The sequence below is a fragment of the Salvelinus fontinalis genome, chromosome 22 (genome assembly GCF_029448725.1).
Source record: "Salvelinus fontinalis isolate EN_2023a chromosome 22, ASM2944872v1, whole genome shotgun sequence".
Classification (NCBI taxonomy): Eukaryota; Metazoa; Chordata; class Actinopteri; order Salmoniformes; family Salmonidae; genus Salvelinus; species Salvelinus fontinalis.
The window spans coordinates 27,941,944-27,961,850 of record NC_074686.1 but is presented as its reverse complement, the minus strand read 5'-3'; the positions used below and the strand labels follow the sequence as shown (position 1 = coordinate 27,961,850).

Here is a 19,907-nt window from a genome sequence, read left to right as displayed (position 1 = left end):
TATACCTCTGTGTTTTGGGATAGGAGTATTGTAGAGAGTAGGGGTATAACTCTGTGTTTTGGGATAAGAGTATTGTAGAGGGTAGAGGTATACCTCTGTGTTTTGGGATAGGAGTATTGTAGAGGGTAGGGGTATAACTCTGTGTTTTGGGATAGGAGTATTGTAGAGGGTAAAGGTATACCTCTGGGTGTTTTGGGATAGGAGTATTGTAGAGGGTAGAGGTATACCTCTGTGTTTTGGGATAGGAGTATTGTAGAGGGTAGGGGTATAACTCTGTGTTTTGGGATAGGAGTATTGTAGAGGGTAAAGGTATACCTCTGGGTGTTTTGGGATAGGAGTATTGTAGAGGGTAGAGGTATACCTCTGTGTTTTGGGATAGGAGTATTGTAGAGGGTAGGGGTATAACTCTGTGTTTTGGGATAGGAGTATTGTAGAGGGTAGGGGTATACCTCTGTGTTTAGGGATAGGAGTATTGTAGAGAGTAGGGGTATACCTCTGGGTGTTTTGGGATAGGAGTATTGTAGAGGGTAGAGGTATACCTCTGTGTTTTGGGATAGGAGTATTGTAGAGAGTAGGGGTATACCTCTGGGTGTTTTGGGATAGGAGTATTGTAGAGGGTAGAGGTATACCTCTGTGTTTTGGGATAGGAGTATTGTAGAGAGTAGGGGTATAACTCTGTGTTTTGGGATAGGAGTATTGTAGAGGGTAGAGGTATAACTCTGTGTTTTGGGATAGGAGTATTGTAGAGAGTAGGGGTATAACTCTGTGTTTTGGGATAGGAGTATTGTAGAGGGTAGAGGTATACCTCTGTGTTTTGGGATAGGAGTATTGTAGAGAGTAGGGGTATAACTCTGTGTTTTGGGATAGGAGTATTGTAGAGGGTAGAGGTATACCTCTGGGTGTTTTGGGATAGGAGTATTGTAGAGGGTAGAGGTATACCTCTGTGTTTTGGGATAGGAGTATTGCAGAGGGTAGAGGTATACCTCTGTGTTTTGGGATAGGAGTATTGTAGAGAGTAGGGGTATAACTCTGTGTTTTGGGATAAGAGTATTGTAGAGGGTAGAGGTATACCTCTGTGTTTTGGGATAGGAGTATTGTAGAGGGTAGGGGTATAACTCTGTGTTTTGGGATAGGAGTATTGTAGAGGGTAAAGGTATACCTCTGGGTGTTTTGGGATAGGAGTATTGTAGAGGGTAGAGGTATACCTCTGTGTTTTGGGATAGGAGTATTGTAGAGAGTATGGGTATAACTCTGTGTTTTGGGATAGGAGTATTGTAGAGGGTAGAGGTATACCTCTGTGTTTTGGGATAGGAGTATTGTAGAGGGTAGAGGTATACCTCTGTGTTTTGGGATAGGAGTATTGTAGAGAGTAGGGGTATAACTCTGTGTTTTGGGATAAGAGTATTGTAGAGGGTAGAGGTATACCTCTGTGTTTTGGGATAGGAGTATTGTAGAGGGTAGGGGTATACCTCTGTGTTTTGGGATAGGAGTATTGTAGAGAGTAGGGGTATACCTCTGGGTGTTTTGGGATAGGAGTATTGTAGAGGGTAGAGGTATACCTCTGTGTTTTGGGATAGGATTATTGTAGAGAGTAGGGGTATAACTCTGTGTTTTGGGATAGGAGTATTGTAGAGGGTAGGGGTATACCTCTGTGTTTTGGGATAGGAGTATTGTAGAGAGTAGGGGTATACCTCTGTGTTTTGGGATAGGATTATTGTAGAGAGTAGGGGTATAACTCTGTGTTTTGGGATAGGAGTATTGTAGAGAGTAGAGGTATAACTCTGTGTTTTGGGATAGGAGTATTGTAGAGGGTAGAGGTATACCTCTGTGTTTTGGGATAGGAGTATTGTAGAGAGTAGGGGTATAACTCTGTGTTTTGGGATAGGAGTATTGTAGAGAGTAGGGGTATACCTCTGTGTTTTGGGATAGGAGTATTGTAGAGGGTAGAGGTATAACTCTGTGTTTTGGGATAGGAGTATTGTAGAGAGTAGGGGTATAACTCTGTGTTTTGGGATAAGAGTATTGTAGAGGGTAGAGGTATACCTCTGTGTTTTGGGATAGGAGTATTGTAGAGGGTAGGGGTATACCTCTGTGTTTTGGGATAGGAGTATTGTAGAGAGTAGGGGTATACCTCTGGGTGTTTTGGGATAGGAGTATTGTAGAGGGTAGAGGTATACCTCTGTGTTTTGGGATAGGATTATTGTAGAGAGTAGGGGTATAACTCTGTGTTTTGGGATAGGAGTATTGTAGAGGGTAGGGGTATACCTCTGTGTTTTGGGATAGGAGTATTGTAGAGAGTAGGGGTATACCTCTGTGTTTTGGGATAGGATTATTGTAGAGAGTAGGGGTATAACTCTGTGTTTTGGGATAGGAGTATTGTAGAGAGTAGAGGTATAACTCTGTGTTTTGGGATAGGAGTATTGTAGAGGGTAGAGGTATACCTCTGTGTTTTGGGATAGGAGTATTGTAGAGAGTAGGGGTATAACTCTGTGTTTTGGGATAGGAGTATTGTAGAGAGTAGGGGTATACCTCTGTGTTTTGGGATAGGAGTATTGTAGAGGGTAGAGGTATAACTCTGTGTTTTGGGATAGGAGTATTGTAGAGGGTAGAGGTATACCTCTGGGTGTTTTGGGATAGGAGTATTGTAGAGGGTAAAGGTATACCTCTGGGTGTTTTGGGATAGGAGTATTGTAGAGGGTAGAGGTATACATCTGTGTTTTGGGATAGGAGTATTGTAGAGAGTAGGGGTATAACTCTGTGTTTTGGGATATGAGTATTGTAGAGAGTAGGGGTATACCTCTGTGTTTTGGGATAGGAGTATTGTAGAGGGTAGAGGTATAACTCTGTGTTTTGGGATAGGAGTATTGTAGAGGGTAGAGGTATACCTCTGGGTGTTTTGGGATAGGAGTATTGTAGAGGGTAGAGGTATACCTCTGTGTTTTGGGATAGGAGTATTGTAGAGAGTAGGGGTATAACTCTGTGTTTTGGGATAAGAGTATTGTAGAGGGTAGAGGTATACCTCTGTGTTTTGGGATAGGAGTATTGTAGAGGGTAGGGGTATACCTCTGTGTTTTGGGATAGGAGTATTGTAGAGAGTAGGGGTATACCTCTGGGTGTTTTGGGATAGGAGTATTGTAGAGGGTAGAGGTATACCTCTGTGTTTTGGGATAGGATTATTGTAGAGAGTAGGGGTATAACTCTGTGTTTTGGGATAGGAGTATTGTAGAGGGTAGGGGTATACCTCTGTGTTTTGGGATAGGAGTATTGTAGAGAGTAGGGGTATACCTCTGTGTTTTGGGATAGGATTATTGTAGAGAGTAGGGGTATAACTCTGTGTTTTGGGATAGGAGTATTGTAGAGAGTAGAGGTATAACTCTGTGTTTTGGGATAGGAGTATTGTAGAGGGTAGAGGTATACCTCTGTGTTTTGGAATAGGAGTATTGTAGAGAGTAGGGGTATACCTCTGTGTTTTGGGATAGGATTATTGTAGAGAGTAGGGGTATAACTCTGTGTTTTGGGATAGGAGTATTGTAGAGAGTAGAGGTATAACTCTGTGTTTTGGGATAGGAGTATTGTAGAGGGTAGAGGTATACCTCTGTGTTTTGGGATAGGAGTATTGTAGAGAGTAGGGGTATAACTCTGTGTTTTGGGATAGGAGTATTGTAGAGAGTAGGGGTATACCTCTGTGTTTTGGGATAGGAGTATTGTAGAGGGTAGAGGTATAACTCTGTGTTTTGGGATAGGAGTATTGTAGAGGGTAGAGGTATACCTCTGGGTGTTTTGGGATAGGAGTATTGTAGAGGGTAAAGGTATACCTCTGGGTGTTTTGGGATAGGAGTATTGTAGAGGGTAGAGGTATACATCTGTGTTTTGGGATAGGAGTATTGTAGAGAGTAGGGGTATAACTCTGTGTTTTGGGATATGAGTATTGTAGAGAGTAGGGGTATACCTCTGTGTTTTGGGATAGGAGTATTGTAGAGGGTAGAGGTATAACTCTGTGTTTTGGGATAGGAGTATTGTAGAGGGTAGAGGTATACCTCTGGGTGTTTTGGGATAGGAGTATTGTAGAGGGTAGAGGTATACCTCTGTGTTTTGGGATAGGAGTATTGTAGAGAGTAGGGGTATAACTCTGTGTTTTGGGATAAGAGTATTGTAGAGGGTAGAGGTATACCTCTGTGTTTTGGGATAGGAGTATTGTAGAGGGTAGGGGTATACCTCTGTGTTTTGGGATAGGAGTATTGTAGAGAGTAGGGGTATACCTCTGGGTGTTTTGGGATAGGAGTATTGTAGAGGGTAGAGGTATACCTCTGTGTTTTGGGATAGGATTATTGTAGAGAGTAGGGGTATAACTCTGTGTTTTGGGATAGGAGTATTGTAGAGGGTAGGGGTATACCTCTGTGTTTTGGGATAGGAGTATTGTAGAGAGTAGGGGTATACCTCTGTGTTTTGGGATAGGATTATTGTAGAGAGTAGGGGTATAACTCTGTGTTTTGGGATAGGAGTATTGTAGAGAGTAGAGGTATAACTCTGTGTTTTGGGATAGGAGTATTGTAGAGGGTAGAGGTATACCTCTGTGTTTTGGAATAGGAGTATTGTAGAGAGTAGGGGTATAACTCTGTGTTTTGGGATAGGAGTATTGTAGAGAGTAGGGGTATACCTCTGTGTTTTGGGATAGGAGTATTGTAGAGGGTAGAGGTATAACTCTGTGTTTTGGGATAGGAGTATTGTAGAGAGTAGGGGTATACCTCTGGGTGTTTTGGGATAGGAGTATTGTAGAGGGTAGAGGTATACCTCTGTGTTTTGGGATAGGAGTATTGTAGAGAGTAGGGGTATAACTCTGTGTTTTGGGATAGGAGTATTGTAGAGGGTAGAGGTATAACTCTGTGTTTTGGGATAGGAGTATTGTAGAGAGTAGGGGTATAACTCTGTGTTTTGGGATAGGAGTATTGTAGAGGGTAGAGGTATACCTCTGTGTTTTGGGATAGGAGTATTGTAGAGAGTAGGGGTATAACTCTGTGTTTTGGGATAGGAGTATTGTAGAGGGTAGAGGTATACCTCTGGGTGTTTTGGGATAGGAGTATTGTAGAGGGTAGAGGTATACCTCTGTGTTTTGGGATAGGAGTATTGTAGAGGGTAGAGGTATACCTCTGTGTTTTGGGATAGGAGTATTGTAGAGAGTAGGGGTATAACTCTGTGTTTTGGGATAGGAGTATTGTAGAGGGTAGAGGTATACCTCTGTGTTTTGGGATAGGAGTATTGTAGAGGGTAGGGGTATAACTCTGTGTTTTGGGATAGGAGTATTGTAGAGGGTAAAGGTATACCTCTGGGTGTTTTGGGATAGGAGTATTGTAGAGGGTAGAGGTATACCTCTGTGTTTTGGGATAGGAGTATTGTAGAGGGTAGAGGTATACCTCTGTGTTTTGGGATAGGAGTATTGTAGAGGGTAAAGGTATACCTCTGGGTGTTTTGGGATAGGAGTATTGTAGAGGGTAGAGGTATACCTCTGTGTTTTGGGATAGGATTATTGTAGAGAGTAGGGGTATAACTCTGTGTTTTGGGATAGGAGTATTGTAGAGGGTAGGGGTATACCTCTGTGTTTTGGGATAGGAGTATTGTAGAGAGTAGGGGTATACCTCTGTGTTTTGGGATAGGATTATTGTAGAGAGTAGGGGTATAACTCTGTGTTTTGGGATAGGAGTATTGTAGAGAGTAGAGGTATAACTCTGTGTTTTGGGATAGGAGTATTGTAGAGGGTAGAGGTATACCTCTGTGTTTTGGAATAGGAGTATTGTAGAGAGTAGGGGTATAACTCTGTGTTTTGGGATAGGAGTATTGTAGAGAGTAGGGGTATACCTCTGTGTTTTGGGATAGGAGTATTGTAGAGGGTAGAGGTATAACTCTGTGTTTTGGGATAGGAGTATTGTAGAGAGTAGGGGTATACCTCTGGGTGTTTTGGGATAGGAGTATTGTAGAGGGTAGAGGTATACCTCTGTGTTTTGGGATAGGAGTATTGTAGAGAGTAGGGGTATAACTCTGTGTTTTGGGATAGGAGTATTGTAGAGGGTAGAGGTATAACTCTGTGTTTTGGGATAGGAGTATTGTAGAGAGTAGGGGTATAACTCTGTGTTTTGGGATAGGAGTATTGTAGAGGGTAGAGGTATACCTCTGTGTTTTGGGATAGGAGTATTGTAGAGAGTAGGGGTATAACTCTGTGTTTTGGGATAGGAGTATTGTAGAGGGTAGAGGTATACCTCTGGGTGTTTTGGGATAGGAGTATTGTAGAGGGTAGAGGTATACCTCTGTGTTTTGGGATAGGAGTATTGCAGAGGGTAGAGGTATACCTCTGTGTTTTGGGATAGGAGTATTGTAGAGAGTAGGGGTATAACTCTGTGTTTTGGGATAAGAGTATTGTAGAGGGTAGAGGTATACCTCTGTGTTTTGGGATAGGAGTATTGTAGAGGGTAGGGGTATAACTCTGTTTTGGGATAGGAGTATTGTAGAGGGTAAAGGTATACCTCTGGGTGTTTTGGGATAGGAGTATTGTAGAGGGTAGAGGTATACCTCTGTGTTTTGGGATAGGAGTATTGTAGAGAGTATGGGTATAACTCTGTGTTTTGGGATAGGAGTATTGTAGAGGGTAGAGGTATACCTCTGTGTTTTGGGATAGGAGTATTGTAGAGGGTAGAGGTATACCTCTGTGTTTTGGGATAGGAGTATTGTAGAGAGTAGGGGTATAACTCTGTGTTTTGGGATAAGAGTATTGTAGAGGGTAGAGGTATACCTCTGTGTTTTGGGATAGGAGTATTGTAGAGGGTAGGGGTATACCTCTGTGTTTTGGGATAGGAGTATTGTAGAGAGTAGGGGTATACCTCTGGGTGTTTTGGGATAGGAGTATTGTAGAGGGTAGAGGTATACCTCTGTGTTTTGGGATAGGATTATTGTAGAGAGTAGGGGTATAACTCTGTGTTTTGGGATAGGAGTATTGTAGAGGGTAGGGGTATACCTCTGTGTTTTGGGATAGGAGTATTGTAGAGAGTAGGGGTATACCTCTGTGTTTTGGGATAGGATTATTGTAGAGAGTAGGGGTATAACTCTGTGTTTTGGGATAGGAGTATTGTAGAGAGTAGAGGTATAACTCTGTGTTTTGGGATAGGAGTATTGTAGAGGGTAGAGGTATACCTCTGTGTTTTGGGATAGGAGTATTGTAGAGAGTAGGGGTATAACTCTGTGTTTTGGGATAGGAGTATTGTAGAGAGTAGGGGTATACCTCTGTGTTTTGGGATAGGAGTATTGTAGAGGGTAGAGGTATAACTCTGTGTTTTGGGATAGGAGTATTGTAGAGAGTAGGGGTATAACTCTGTGTTTTGGGATAAGAGTATTGTAGAGGGTAGAGGTATACCTCTGTGTTTTGGGATAGGAGTATTGTAGAGGGTAGGGGTATACCTCTGTGTTTTGGGATAGGAGTATTGTAGAGAGTAGGGGTATACCTCTGGGTGTTTTGGGATAGGAGTATTGTAGAGGGTAGAGGTATACCTCTGTGTTTTGGGATAGGATTATTGTAGAGAGTAGGGGTATAACTCTGTGTTTTGGGATAGGAGTATTGTAGAGGGTAGGGGTATACCTCTGTGTTTTGGGATAGGAGTATTGTAGAGAGTAGGGGTATACCTCTGTGTTTTGGGATAGGATTATTGTAGAGAGTAGGGGTATAACTCTGTGTTTTGGGATAGGAGTATTGTAGAGAGTAGAGGTATAACTCTGTGTTTTGGGATAGGAGTATTGTAGAGGGTAGAGGTATACCTCTGTGTTTTGGGATAGGAGTATTGTAGAGAGTAGGGGTATAACTCTGTGTTTTGGGATAGGAGTATTGTAGAGAGTAGGGGTATACCTCTGTGTTTTGGGATAGGAGTATTGTAGAGGGTAGAGGTATAACTCTGTGTTTTGGGATAGGAGTATTGTAGAGGGTAGAGGTATACCTCTGGGTGTTTTGGGATAGGAGTATTGTAGAGGGTAAAGGTATACCTCTGGGTGTTTTGGGATAGGAGTATTGTAGAGGGTAGAGGTATACATCTGTGTTTTGGGATAGGAGTATTGTAGAGAGTAGGGGTATAACTCTGTGTTTTGGGATATGAGTATTGTAGAGAGTAGGGGTATACCTCTGTGTTTTGGGATAGGAGTATTGTAGAGGGTAGAGGTATAACTCTGTGTTTTGGGATAGGAGTATTGTAGAGGGTAGAGGTATACCTCTGGGTGTTTTGGGATAGGAGTATTGTAGAGGGTAGAGGTATACCTCTGTGTTTTGGGATAGGAGTATTGTAGAGAGTAGGGGTATAACTCTGTGTTTTGGGATAAGAGTATTGTAGAGGGTAGAGGTATACCTCTGTGTTTTGGGATAGGAGTATTGTAGAGGGTAGGGGTATACCTCTGTGTTTTGGGATAGGAGTATTGTAGAGAGTAGGGGTATACCTCTGGGTGTTTTGGGATAGGAGTATTGTAGAGGGTAGAGGTATACCTCTGTGTTTTGGGATAGGATTATTGTAGAGAGTAGGGGTATAACTCTGTGTTTTGGGATAGGAGTATTGTAGAGGGTAGGGGTATACCTCTGTGTTTTGGGATAGGAGTATTGTAGAGAGTAGGGGTATACCTCTGTGTTTTGGGATAGGATTATTGTAGAGAGTAGGGGTATAACTCTGTGTTTTGGGATAGGAGTATTGTAGAGAGTAGAGGTATAACTCTGTGTTTTGGGATAGGAGTATTGTAGAGGGTAGAGGTATACCTCTGTGTTTTGGAATAGGAGTATTGTAGAGAGTAGGGGTATACCTCTGTGTTTTGGGATAGGATTATTGTAGAGAGTAGGGGTATAACTCTGTGTTTTGGGATAGGAGTATTGTAGAGAGTAGAGGTATAACTCTGTGTTTTGGGATAGGAGTATTGTAGAGGGTAGAGGTATACCTCTGTGTTTTGGGATAGGAGTATTGTAGAGAGTAGGGGTATAACTCTGTGTTTTGGGATAGGAGTATTGTAGAGAGTAGGGGTATACCTCTGTGTTTTGGGATAGGAGTATTGTAGAGGGTAGAGGTATAACTCTGTGTTTTGGGATAGGAGTATTGTAGAGGGTAGAGGTATACCTCTGGGTGTTTTGGGATAGGAGTATTGTAGAGGGTAAAGGTATACCTCTGGGTGTTTTGGGATAGGAGTATTGTAGAGGGTAGAGGTATACATCTGTGTTTTGGGATAGGAGTATTGTAGAGAGTAGGGGTATAACTCTGTGTTTTGGGATATGAGTATTGTAGAGAGTAGGGGTATACCTCTGTGTTTTGGGATAGGAGTATTGTAGAGGGTAGAGGTATAACTCTGTGTTTTGGGATAGGAGTATTGTAGAGGGTAGAGGTATACCTCTGGGTGTTTTGGGATAGGAGTATTGTAGAGGGTAGAGGTATACCTCTGTGTTTTGGGATAGGAGTATTGTAGAGAGTAGGGGTATAACTCTGTGTTTTGGGATAAGAGTATTGTAGAGGGTAGAGGTATACCTCTGTGTTTTGGGATAGGAGTATTGTAGAGGGTAGGGGTATACCTCTGTGTTTTGGGATAGGAGTATTGTAGAGAGTAGGGGTATACCTCTGGGTGTTTTGGGATAGGAGTATTGTAGAGGGTAGAGGTATACCTCTGTGTTTTGGGATAGGATTATTGTAGAGAGTAGGGGTATAACTCTGTGTTTTGGGATAGGAGTATTGTAGAGGGTAGGGGTATACCTCTGTGTTTTGGGATAGGAGTATTGTAGAGAGTAGGGGTATACCTCTGTGTTTTGGGATAGGATTATTGTAGAGAGTAGGGGTATAACTCTGTGTTTTGGGATAGGAGTATTGTAGAGAGTAGAGGTATAACTCTGTGTTTTGGGATAGGAGTATTGTAGAGGGTAGAGGTATACCTCTGTGTTTTGGAATAGGAGTATTGTAGAGAGTAGGGGTATAACTCTGTGTTTTGGGATAGGAGTATTGTAGAGAGTAGGGGTATACCTCTGTGTTTTGGGATAGGAGTATTGTAGAGGGTAGAGGTATAACTCTGTGTTTTGGGATAGGAGTATTGTAGAGGGTAGAGGTATACCTCTGGGTGTTTTGGGATAGGAGTATTGTAGAGGGTAAAGGTATACCTCTGGGTGTTTTGGGATAGGAGTATTGTAGAGGGTAGAGGTATACATCTGTGTTTTGGGATAGGAGTATTGTAGAGAGTAGGGGTATAACTCTGTGTTTTGGGATAGGAGTATTGTAGAGAGTAGGGGTATACCTCTGTGTTTTGGGATAGGAGTATTGTAGAGGGTAGAGGATAACTCTGTGTTTTGGGATAGGAGTATTGTAGAGGGTAGAGGTATACCTCTGGGTGTTTTGGGATAGGCGTATTGTAGAGGGTAAAGGTATACCTCTGGGTGTTTTGGGATAGGAGTATTGTAGAGGGTAGGGGTATACCTCTGTGTTTTGGGATAGGAGTATTGTAGAGAGTAGAGGTATACATCTGTGTTTTGGGATAGGAGTATTGTAGAAAGTAGGGGTATACCTCTGTGTTTTGGGATAGGAGTATTGTAGAGAGTAGGGGTATACCTCTGTGTTTTGGGATAGGAGTATTGTAGAGGGTAGAGGTATACCTCTGTGTTTTGGGATAGGAGTATTGTAGAGGGTAGGGGTATAACTCTGTGTTTTGGGATAGGATTATTGTAGAGAGTAGAGGTATACCTCTGTGTTTTGGGATAGGATTATTGTAGAGGGTAGAGGTATACCTCTGTGTTTTGGGATAGGAGTATTGTAGAGGGTAGAGGTATACCTCTGGGTGTTTTGGGATAGGAGTATTGTAGAGGGTAGAGGTATACCTCTGTGTTTTGGGATAGGAGTATTGTAGAGGGTAGGGGTATAACTCTGTGTTTTGGGATAGGAGTATTGTAGAGGGTAGAGGTATACCTCTGGGTGTTTTGGGATAGGAGTATTGTAGAGGGTAGAGGTATACCTCTGTGTTTTGGGATAGGAGTATTGTAGAGGGTAGGGGTATAACTCTGTGTTTTGGGATAGGAGTATTGTAGAGGGTAGGGGTATACCTCCGTGTTTTGGGATAGGAGTATTGTAGAGAGTAGGGGTATACCTCTGGGTGTTTTGGGATAGGAGTATTGTAGAGGGTAGAGGTATACATCTGTGTTTTGGGATAGGAGTATTGTAGAGAGTAGGGGTATAACTCTGTGTTTTGGGATAGGAGTATTGTAGAGAGTAGGGGTATACCTCTGTGTTTTGGGATAGGAGTATTGTAGAGGGTAGAGGTATAACTCTGTGTTTTGGGATAGGAGTATTGTAGAGGGTAGAGGTATACCTCTGGGTGTTTTAGGATAGGAGTATTGTAGAGGGTAGAGGTATACCTCTGGGTGTTTTGGGATAGGAGTATTGTAGAGGGTAGGGGTATACCTCTGTGTTTTGGGATAGGAGTATTGTAGAGAGTAGAGGTATACATCTGTGTTTTGGGATAGGAGTATTGTAGAGAGTAGGGGTATACCTCTGTGTTTTGGGATAGGAGTATTGTAGAGAGTAGGGGTATACCTCTGTGTTTTGGGATAGGAGTATTGTAGAGGGTAGAGGTATACCTCTGTGTTTTGGGATAGGAGTATTGTAGAGGGTAGGGGTATAACTCTGTGTTTTGGGATAGGATTATTGTAGAGAGTAGAGGTATACCTCTGGGTGTTTTGGGATAGGAGTATTGTAGAGGGTAGAGGTATACCTCTGTGTTTTGGGATAGGAGTATTGTAGAGAGTAGGGGTATAACTCTGTGTTTTGGGATAGGAGTATTGTAGAGGGTAGAGGTATACCTCTGTGTTTTGGGATAGGAGTATTGTAGAGGGTAGAGGTATACCTCTGTGTTTTGGGATAGGAGTATTGTAGAGAGTAGGGGTATAACTCTGTGTTTTGGGATAGGAGTATTGTAGAGGGTAGAGGTATACCTCTGTGTTTTGGGATAGGAGTATTGTAGAGGGTAGGGGTATACCTCTGTGTTTTGGGATAGGAGTATTGTAGAGAGTAGGGGTATACCTCTGGGTGTTTTGGGATAGGAGTATTGTAGAGGGTAGGGGTATACCTCTGTGTTTTGGGATAGGAGTATTGTAGAGGGTAGAGGTATACCTCTGTGTTTTGGGATAGGAGTATTGTAGAGAGTAGGGGTATAACTCTGTGTTTTGGGATAGGAGTATTGTAGAGAGTAGGGGTATAACTCTGTGTTTTGGGATAGGAGTATTATAGAGGGTAGAGGTATAACTCTGTGTTTTGGGATAGGAGTATTGTAGAGGGTAGAGGTATACCTCTGGGTGTTTTGGGATAGGAGTATTGTAGAGGGTAAAGGTATACCTCTGGGTGTTTTGGGATAGGAGTATTGTAGAGGGTAGAGGTATACATCTGTGTTTTGGGATAGGAGTATTGTAGAGAGTAGGGGTATAACTCTGTGTTTTGGGATAGGAGTATTGTAGAGAGTAGGGGTATACCTCTGTGTTTTGGGATAGGAGTATTGTAGAGAGTAGAGGTATAACTCTGTGTTTTGGGATAGGAGTATTGTAGAGGGTAGAGGTATACCTCTGGGTGTTTTGGGATAGGAGTATTGTAGAGGGTAAAGGTATACCTCTGGGTGTTTTGGGATAGGAGTATTGTAGAGGGTAGAGGTATACCTCTGTGTTTTGGGATAGGAGTATTGTAGAGAGTAGGGGTATAACTCTGTGTTTTGGGATAGGAGTATTGTAGAGAGTAGGGGTATACCTCTGTGTTTTGGGATAGGAGTATTGTAGAGAGTAGAGGTATAACTCTGTGTTTTGGGATAGGAGTATTGTAGAGGGTAGAGGTATACCTCTGGGTGTTTTGGGATAGGAGTATTGTAGAGGGTAAAGGTATACCTCTGGGTGTTTTGGGATAGGAGTATTGTAGAGGGTAGGGGTATACCTCTGTGTTTTGGGATAGGAGTATTGTAGAGAGTAGAGGTATACATCTGTGTTTTGGGATAGGAGTATTGTAGAGAGTAGGGGTATACCTCTGTGTTTTGGGATAGGATTATTGTAGAGGGTAGAGGTATACCTCTGTGTTTTGGGATAGGAGTATTGTAGAGGGTAGGGGTATACCTCTGTGTTTTGGGATAGGAGTATTGTAGAGGGTAGAGGTATACCTCTGTGTTTTGGGATAGGAGTATTGTAGAGGGTAGAGGTATAACTCTGTGTTTTGGGATAGGAGTATTGTAGAGGGTAGAGGTATACCTCTGGGTGTTTTGGGATAGGAGTATTGTAGAGGGTAAAGGTATACCTCTGGGTGTTTTGGGATAGGAGTATTGTAGAGGGTAGAGGTATACATCTGTGTTTTGGGATAGGAGTATTGTAGAGAGTAGGGGTATAACTCTGTGTTTTGGGATAGGAGTATTGTAGAGAGTAGGGGTATACCTCTGTGTTTTGGGATAGGAGTATTGTAGAGGGTAGAGGTATAACTCTGTGTTTTGGGATAGGAGTATTGTAGAGGGTAGAGGTATACCTCTGGGTGTTTTGGGATAGGAGTATTGTAGAGGGTAAAGGTATACCTCTGGGTGTTTTGGGATAGGAGTATTGTAGAGGGTAGGGGTATACCTCTGTGTTTTGGGATAGGAGTATTGTAGAGAGTAGAGGTATACATCTGTGTTTTGGGATAGGAGTATTGTAGAGAGTAGGGGTATACCTCTGTGTTTTGGGATAGGAGTATTGTAGAGAGTAGGGGTATACCTCTGTGTTTTGGGATAGGAGTATTGTAGAGGGTAGAGGTATACCTCTGTGTTTTGGGATAGGAGTATTGTAGAGGGTAGGGGTATAACTCTGTGTTTTGGGATAGGAGTATTGTAGAGGGTAGAGGTATACCTCTGTGTTTTGGGATAGGAGTATTGTAGAGGGTAGAGGTATACCTCTGTGTTTTGGGATAGGATTATTGTAGAGGGTAGAGGTATACCTCTGTGTTTTGGGATAGGAGTATTGTAGAGGGTAGGGGTATACCACTGTGTTTTGGGATAGGAGTATTGTAGAGGGTAGAGGTATACCTCTGTGTTTTGGGATAGGAGTATTGTAGAGGGTAGGGGTATACATCTGTGTTTTGGGATAGGAGTATTGTAGAGGGTAAAGGTATACCTCTGTGTTTTGGGATAGGATTATTGTAGAGAGTAGGGGTATAACTCTGTGTTTTGGGATAGGAGTATTGTAGAGAGTAGGGGTATAACTCTGTGTTTTGGGATAGGATTATTGTAGAGGGTAGAGGTATACCTCTGTGTTTTGGGATAGGAGTATTGTAGAGAGTAGGGGTATAACTCTGTGTTTTGGGATAGGATTATTGTAGAGGGTAAAGGTATACCTCTGTGTTTTGGGATAGGAGTGTTGTAGAGAGTAGGGGTATACCTCTGTGTTTTGGGATAGGAGTATTGTAGAGGGTAGGGGTATACATCTGTGTTTTGGGATAGGAGTATTGTAGAGGGTAAAGGTATACCTCTGTGTTTTGGGATAGGATTATTGTAGAGAGTAGGGGTATAACTCTGTGTTTTGGGATAGGAGTATTGTAGAGAGTAGGGGTATAACTCTGTGTTTTGGGATAGGATTATTGTAGAGGGTAGAGGTATACCTCTGTGTTTTGGGATAGGATTATTGTAGAGGGTAGAGGTATACCTCTGTGTTTTGGGATAGGAGTATTGTAGAGGGTAGGGGTATAACTCTGTGTTTTGGGATAGGAGTATTGTAGAGGGTAGGGGTATACCTCTGTGTTTTGGGATAGGATTATTGTAGAGGGTAGAGGTATACCTCTGTGTTTTGGGATAGGAGTATTGTAGAGGGTAGAGGTATACCTCTGTGTTTTGGGATAGGAGTATTGTAGAGGGTAGAGGTATAACTCTGTGTTTTGGGATAGGAGTATTGTAGAGGGTAGAGGTATACCTCTGGGTGTTTTGGGATAGGAGTATTGTAGAGGGTAGGGGTATACCTCTGTGTTTTGGGATAGGAGTATTGTAGAGGGTAGAGGTATACCTCTGTGTTTTGGGATAGGAGTATTGTAGAGGGTAGAGGTATACCTCTGTGTTTTGGGATAGGAGTATTGTAGAGGGTAGGGGTATAACTCTGTGTTTTGGGATAGGAGTATTGTAGAGGGTAAAGGTATAACTCTGTGTTTTGGGATAGGAGTATTGTAGAGGGTAGAGGTATACCTCTGGGTGTTTTGGGATAGGAGTATTGTAGAGGGTAGGGGTATACCTCTGTGTTTTGGGATAGGAGTATTGTAGAGGGTAGAGGTATACCTCTGTGTTTTGGGATAGGAGTATTGTAGAGGGTAGAGGTATACCTCTGTGTTTTGGGATAGGAGTATTGTAGAGGGTAGGGGTATAACTCTGTGTTTTGGGATAGGAGTATTGTAGAGGGTAAAGGTATACCTCTGTGTTTTGGGATAGGAGTATTGTAGAGAGTAGGGGTATACCTCTGGGTGTTTTGGGATAGGAGTATTGTAGAGGGTAGAGGTATACCTCTGTGTTTTGGGATAGGAGTATTGCAGAGGGTAGAGGTATACCTCTGTGTTTTGGGATAGGAGTATTGTAGAGAGTAGGGGTATAACTCTGTGTTTTGGGATAGGATTATTGTAGAGGGTAGAGGTATACCTCTGTGTTTTGGGATAGGAGTATTGTAGAGGGTAGGGGTATACCTCTGTGTTTTGGGATAGGAGTATTGTAGAGGGTAGAGGTATACCTCTGTGTTTTGGGATAGGAGTATTGTAGAGGGTAGGGGTATACATCTGTGTTTTGGGATAGGAGTATTGTAGAGGGTAAAGGTATACCTCTGTGTTTTGGGATAGGATTATTGTAGAGAGTAGGGGTATAACTCTGTGTTTTGGGATAGGAGTATTGTAGAGAGTAGGGGTATAACTCTGTGTTTTGGGATAGGATTATTGTAGAGGGTAGAGGTATACCTCTGTGTTTTGGGATAGGAGTATTGTAGAGGGTAGAGGTATACCTCTGTGTTTTGGGATAGGAGTATTGTAGAGAGTAGGGGTATAACTCTGTGTTTTGGGATAGGATTATTGTAGAGGGTAAAGGTATACCTCTGTGTTTTGGGATAGGAGTGTTGTAGAGAGTAGGGGTATACCTCTGTGTTTTGGGATAGGAGTATTGTAGAGGGTAGGGGTATACATCTGTGTTTTGGGATAGGAGTATTGTAGAGGGTAAAGGTATACCTCTGTGTTTTGGGATAGGATTATTGTAGAGGGTAAAGGTATACCTCTGTGTTTTGGGATAGGAGTGTTGTAGAGAGTAGGGGTATACCTCTGTGTTTTGGGATAGGATTATTGTAGAGAGTAGGGGTATAACTCTGTGTTTTGGGATAGGAGTATTGTAGAGAGTAGGGGTATAACTCTGTGTTTTGGGATAGGATTATTGTAGAGGGTAGAGGTATACCTCTGTGTTTTGGGATAGGAGTATTGTAGAGAGTAGGGGTATAACTCTGTGTTTTGGGATAGGATTATTGTAGAGGGTAAAGGTATACCTCTGTGTTTTGGGATAGGAGTATTGTAGAGGGTAGGGGTATAACTCTGTGTTTTGGGATAGGAGTATTGTAGAGGGTAGAGGTATACCTCTGTGTTTTGGGATAGGAGTATTGTAGAGGGTAGAGGTATACCTCTGTGTTTTGGGATAGGATTATTGTAGAGGGTAGAGGTATACCTCTGTGTTTTGGGATAGGAGTATTGTAGAGGGTAGGGGTATAACTCTGTGTTTTGGGATAGGAGTATTGTAGAGGGTAGGGGTATACCTCTGTGTTTTGGGATAGGATTATTGTAGAGGGTAGAGGTATACCTCTGTGTTTTGGGATAGGAGTATTGTAGAGGGTAGAGGTATACCTCTGTGTTTTGGGACAGGAGTATTGTAGAGGGTAGGGGTATAACTCTGTGTTTTGGGATAGGAGTATTGTAGAGGGTAAAGGTATACCTCTGTGTTTTGGGATAGGAGTATTGTAGAGGGTAGGGGTATACCTCTGTGTTTTGGGATAGGAGTATTGTAGAGAGTAGGGGTATACCTCTGGGTGTTTTGGGATAGGAGTATTGTAGAGGGTAGAGGTATACCTCTGTGTTTTGGGATAGGAGTATTGCAGAGGGTAGAGGTATACCTCTGTGTTTTGGGATAGGAGTATTGTAGAGAGTAGGGGTATAACTCTGTGTTTTGGGATAGGAGTATTGTAGGGGGTAGGGGTATACCTCTGGGTGTTATGAGGATGGACGGGGTCGGGGTGTTACTCACTGAGGTACCCCTGTGATTCTCTCTGGCGGGCGGAGACAGGACAGTCTTTATGGGTCAGCAGGATCTGCTTCAGCTGGCCAACCTCTGACCTCAGAGTGGTCACCTCATTCTGGAATGGCATGTGGGACAGAAACGTTAGTGACAATGTGTGTGTGTATGTGTGTGTAAACTCATGTCGCCACGATACCAGAGGAAAAAAGTCCTAATGTTAGAAAGAAACAACCTTATGTCACCCTGAATCACGTTTAGCACACAATATTTAACATTCAATTGGTTTTTAAAGGACCAAAGAGTTTAGTCTGCTTTGAGTTTTACTTTTGTCCAGGGAAAATCAGTTATGGTAGTATCGCTGTACTGGTATGGTGACAACCCGCGTATAAACCTACCTGCAGCTGCATATTGTTGTGCGTCAGCTCCTCTGCCTTCTTCTCCAGAGCAGACACCCAGACCTTCCTCTTCTGTCTGCATCGCGTGGCTGCAGCTCGGTTGCGTTCCAGGAACTTCTGCCTGCGCTCGTCTGGGTCCTGGTCCACAGACCTCCTGCGACGTCCTCCAGTCGCCTGGCCTGCATGCAGGGAATGTGTCTGCTGGGATGAATGCATCTGCTGTGCTGCTGGAGACAACTGCACAACAGACAAACACGGGTCATTAAACACTATTTACTAAGAACCTGTCAAACTTTGGATCCTCTGTGATAAGGACTGTCTTCCAAATAGCACCCGAATTCCAATTAACTTTTGAGTGCACTACATAGGAAACGGGTTCATTTGGGACTCAGAAGGTCTATGCAATAGTGCCATAATGCTGATGCAACAGTGGTGATGACAGGCAATTTTACAGATGTCAGATTACAGCAATTGGCAACCACCCTCACGCTAAACTAACAAAGCTTGATATAGAGTGGTTGTCATGTCAACACCTAGGTAATACTGTACCTGAGCAGCTATGGAGTGGAGGGGCAGGTGAGGCGAGGTCTGGTGGGTGTGGCTGGCCTGCAGGTGCGAGGGAGGTGATTGGTGAACCGGATGATGCGGCACGTTCCCTGATTGGTGGCCCAGGCTGTGGGCGTTTCCCAGGTGATGTGGAGGGGCGTGGCAGTGCTGCTGGTAGGAGATGGGCGGAGCCTGCTGCAGTTGCTGATGATGCTGCTGCTGCAGTTGAGTGTGCCGTTGGCGCGGTGACATCTCCATCATGTTACCCATGGTGGGACCCATGTTGCCGTTGGCGACAGCTCCCGGGTGTTGGTGTTGGTGGTGGTGACCCACGGTTTTAGCTCTCTAAGGAATAAAAACATAATACCAAGAAATTACAATTAAAACTGATCTCTACAGGCCCTTTCTTACCAACTCCCAAGTGATTTTATTTTTGTCCAAAATCCAGACTTAAAAAACAGACTTGGTGTTTAAAGGCATTAAAGCATTTCCAACAAACATCACCACTGAACTGAGCAAAGGAATACAACTGAAGGTCGTCATTGCTTTTCTTATTCTTTCTCGTCTTTTACAGCTGTGAAAACAGTTAAGAGGTCAAGAAGTACCAATCATCAATGACACTTCATATCTTAAGTTAACAGTGTATCACTTTATATCTTAAGTTAAGTGTATCACTTGTGTGTATCACCTTATAGGGGCGGCAGTTAGCCTAACGGTTAAAGAGGTGAGCCAGAAACCGGAGTTAGAATCCCAGGTCCAACGACAGACCTGGGATTCGAACGGAAAGTGAGCTAGCAAGCAGGGATACCAGCAAGCAGTTGCTGATATCAAATCTCAGGGCTAGAGGCTTCACTACAGACCCTGGTTCGATTCCAGGCTGTATCACAACCGGTCGTGATTGGGAGTCCCATAGGGCAGTGCACAATTGGCCCAGCGTCGTCCGGGTTTGGCCCGGGTAGTCCGTCATTGTACATAAGAATTTGTTCTTAACTGATTTGCCTAGGTAAATAAAGGTTAAATAAAAATAAATAAAATTCACCTGCGGGATTGTCTGAGAACAGCCACCCAGACAGCTGATGAAACTGTGGGTTTGTACAACCGAAGAATTTCTGCACAAACTGTCAGAAACCATCTCATGGAAGCTCATCTGTGTGCTAGTCATCCTCACCAGGGTCTTGACCTGACAGCATTTCGGTGTCGTAACTGACTTCAGTGGGTAAAAGCTCACCTTCGATGGCCACTAGCACGCTGGAGAAGTGTGCTCGTCATGGATGAATCCCGGTTTCAACTGTATTGGGCAGATGGCAGTCAGCGTGTATGGCGTCATATGGGCAAGTAGTTTGCTGATGTCAAGGTTGTGAACAGATTGCCCATGGTGCCTGTGGGTTTATGGTATGCGCAGGCATAAGCTACGGACAATGAACTCAATTGCATTTTATCGATGGCAATTTGAATGCACAAAGATACCGTGACAAGATCCTGAGGCCCATTATTGTGCCATTCATCCACCGCCATCACCTCATGTTTCAGCATGAATAGACATGTACGACAGCGTGTTCCAGTTCCTACCCAATATCAAGCAACTTTGCACAGCCATTGAAGAAGAGTGGGACAACTTTCCACGGGTCACAATCAACAGGCTGATCAACTCTATGCGAAGGAGATATGTCGAGCTGCATGAGGCAAATGGTGGTCACA

General features: G+C 43.1%; 1 protein-coding gene across 1 annotated transcript in view; it reads right to left on the bottom strand.

Moving 5' to 3' along the window:
* LOC129820124 (cyclic AMP-responsive element-binding protein 5-like) overlaps positions 1–19,907 on the bottom strand; it is a 54,210-nt gene that overhangs the window by 3,406 nt on the left and 30,897 nt on the right. The window contains exons 8-10 of the mRNA XM_055877027.1: positions 18,213–18,554; positions 17,664–17,900; positions 17,278–17,386 (exon numbers count right to left, since the gene is read on the bottom strand). Of these exons, the coding sequence (XP_055733002.1) occupies positions 17,278–17,386; positions 17,664–17,900; positions 18,213–18,554 (688 nt within the window). The remainder of the gene's footprint in view (positions 1–17,277; positions 17,387–17,663; positions 17,901–18,212; positions 18,555–19,907) is intronic.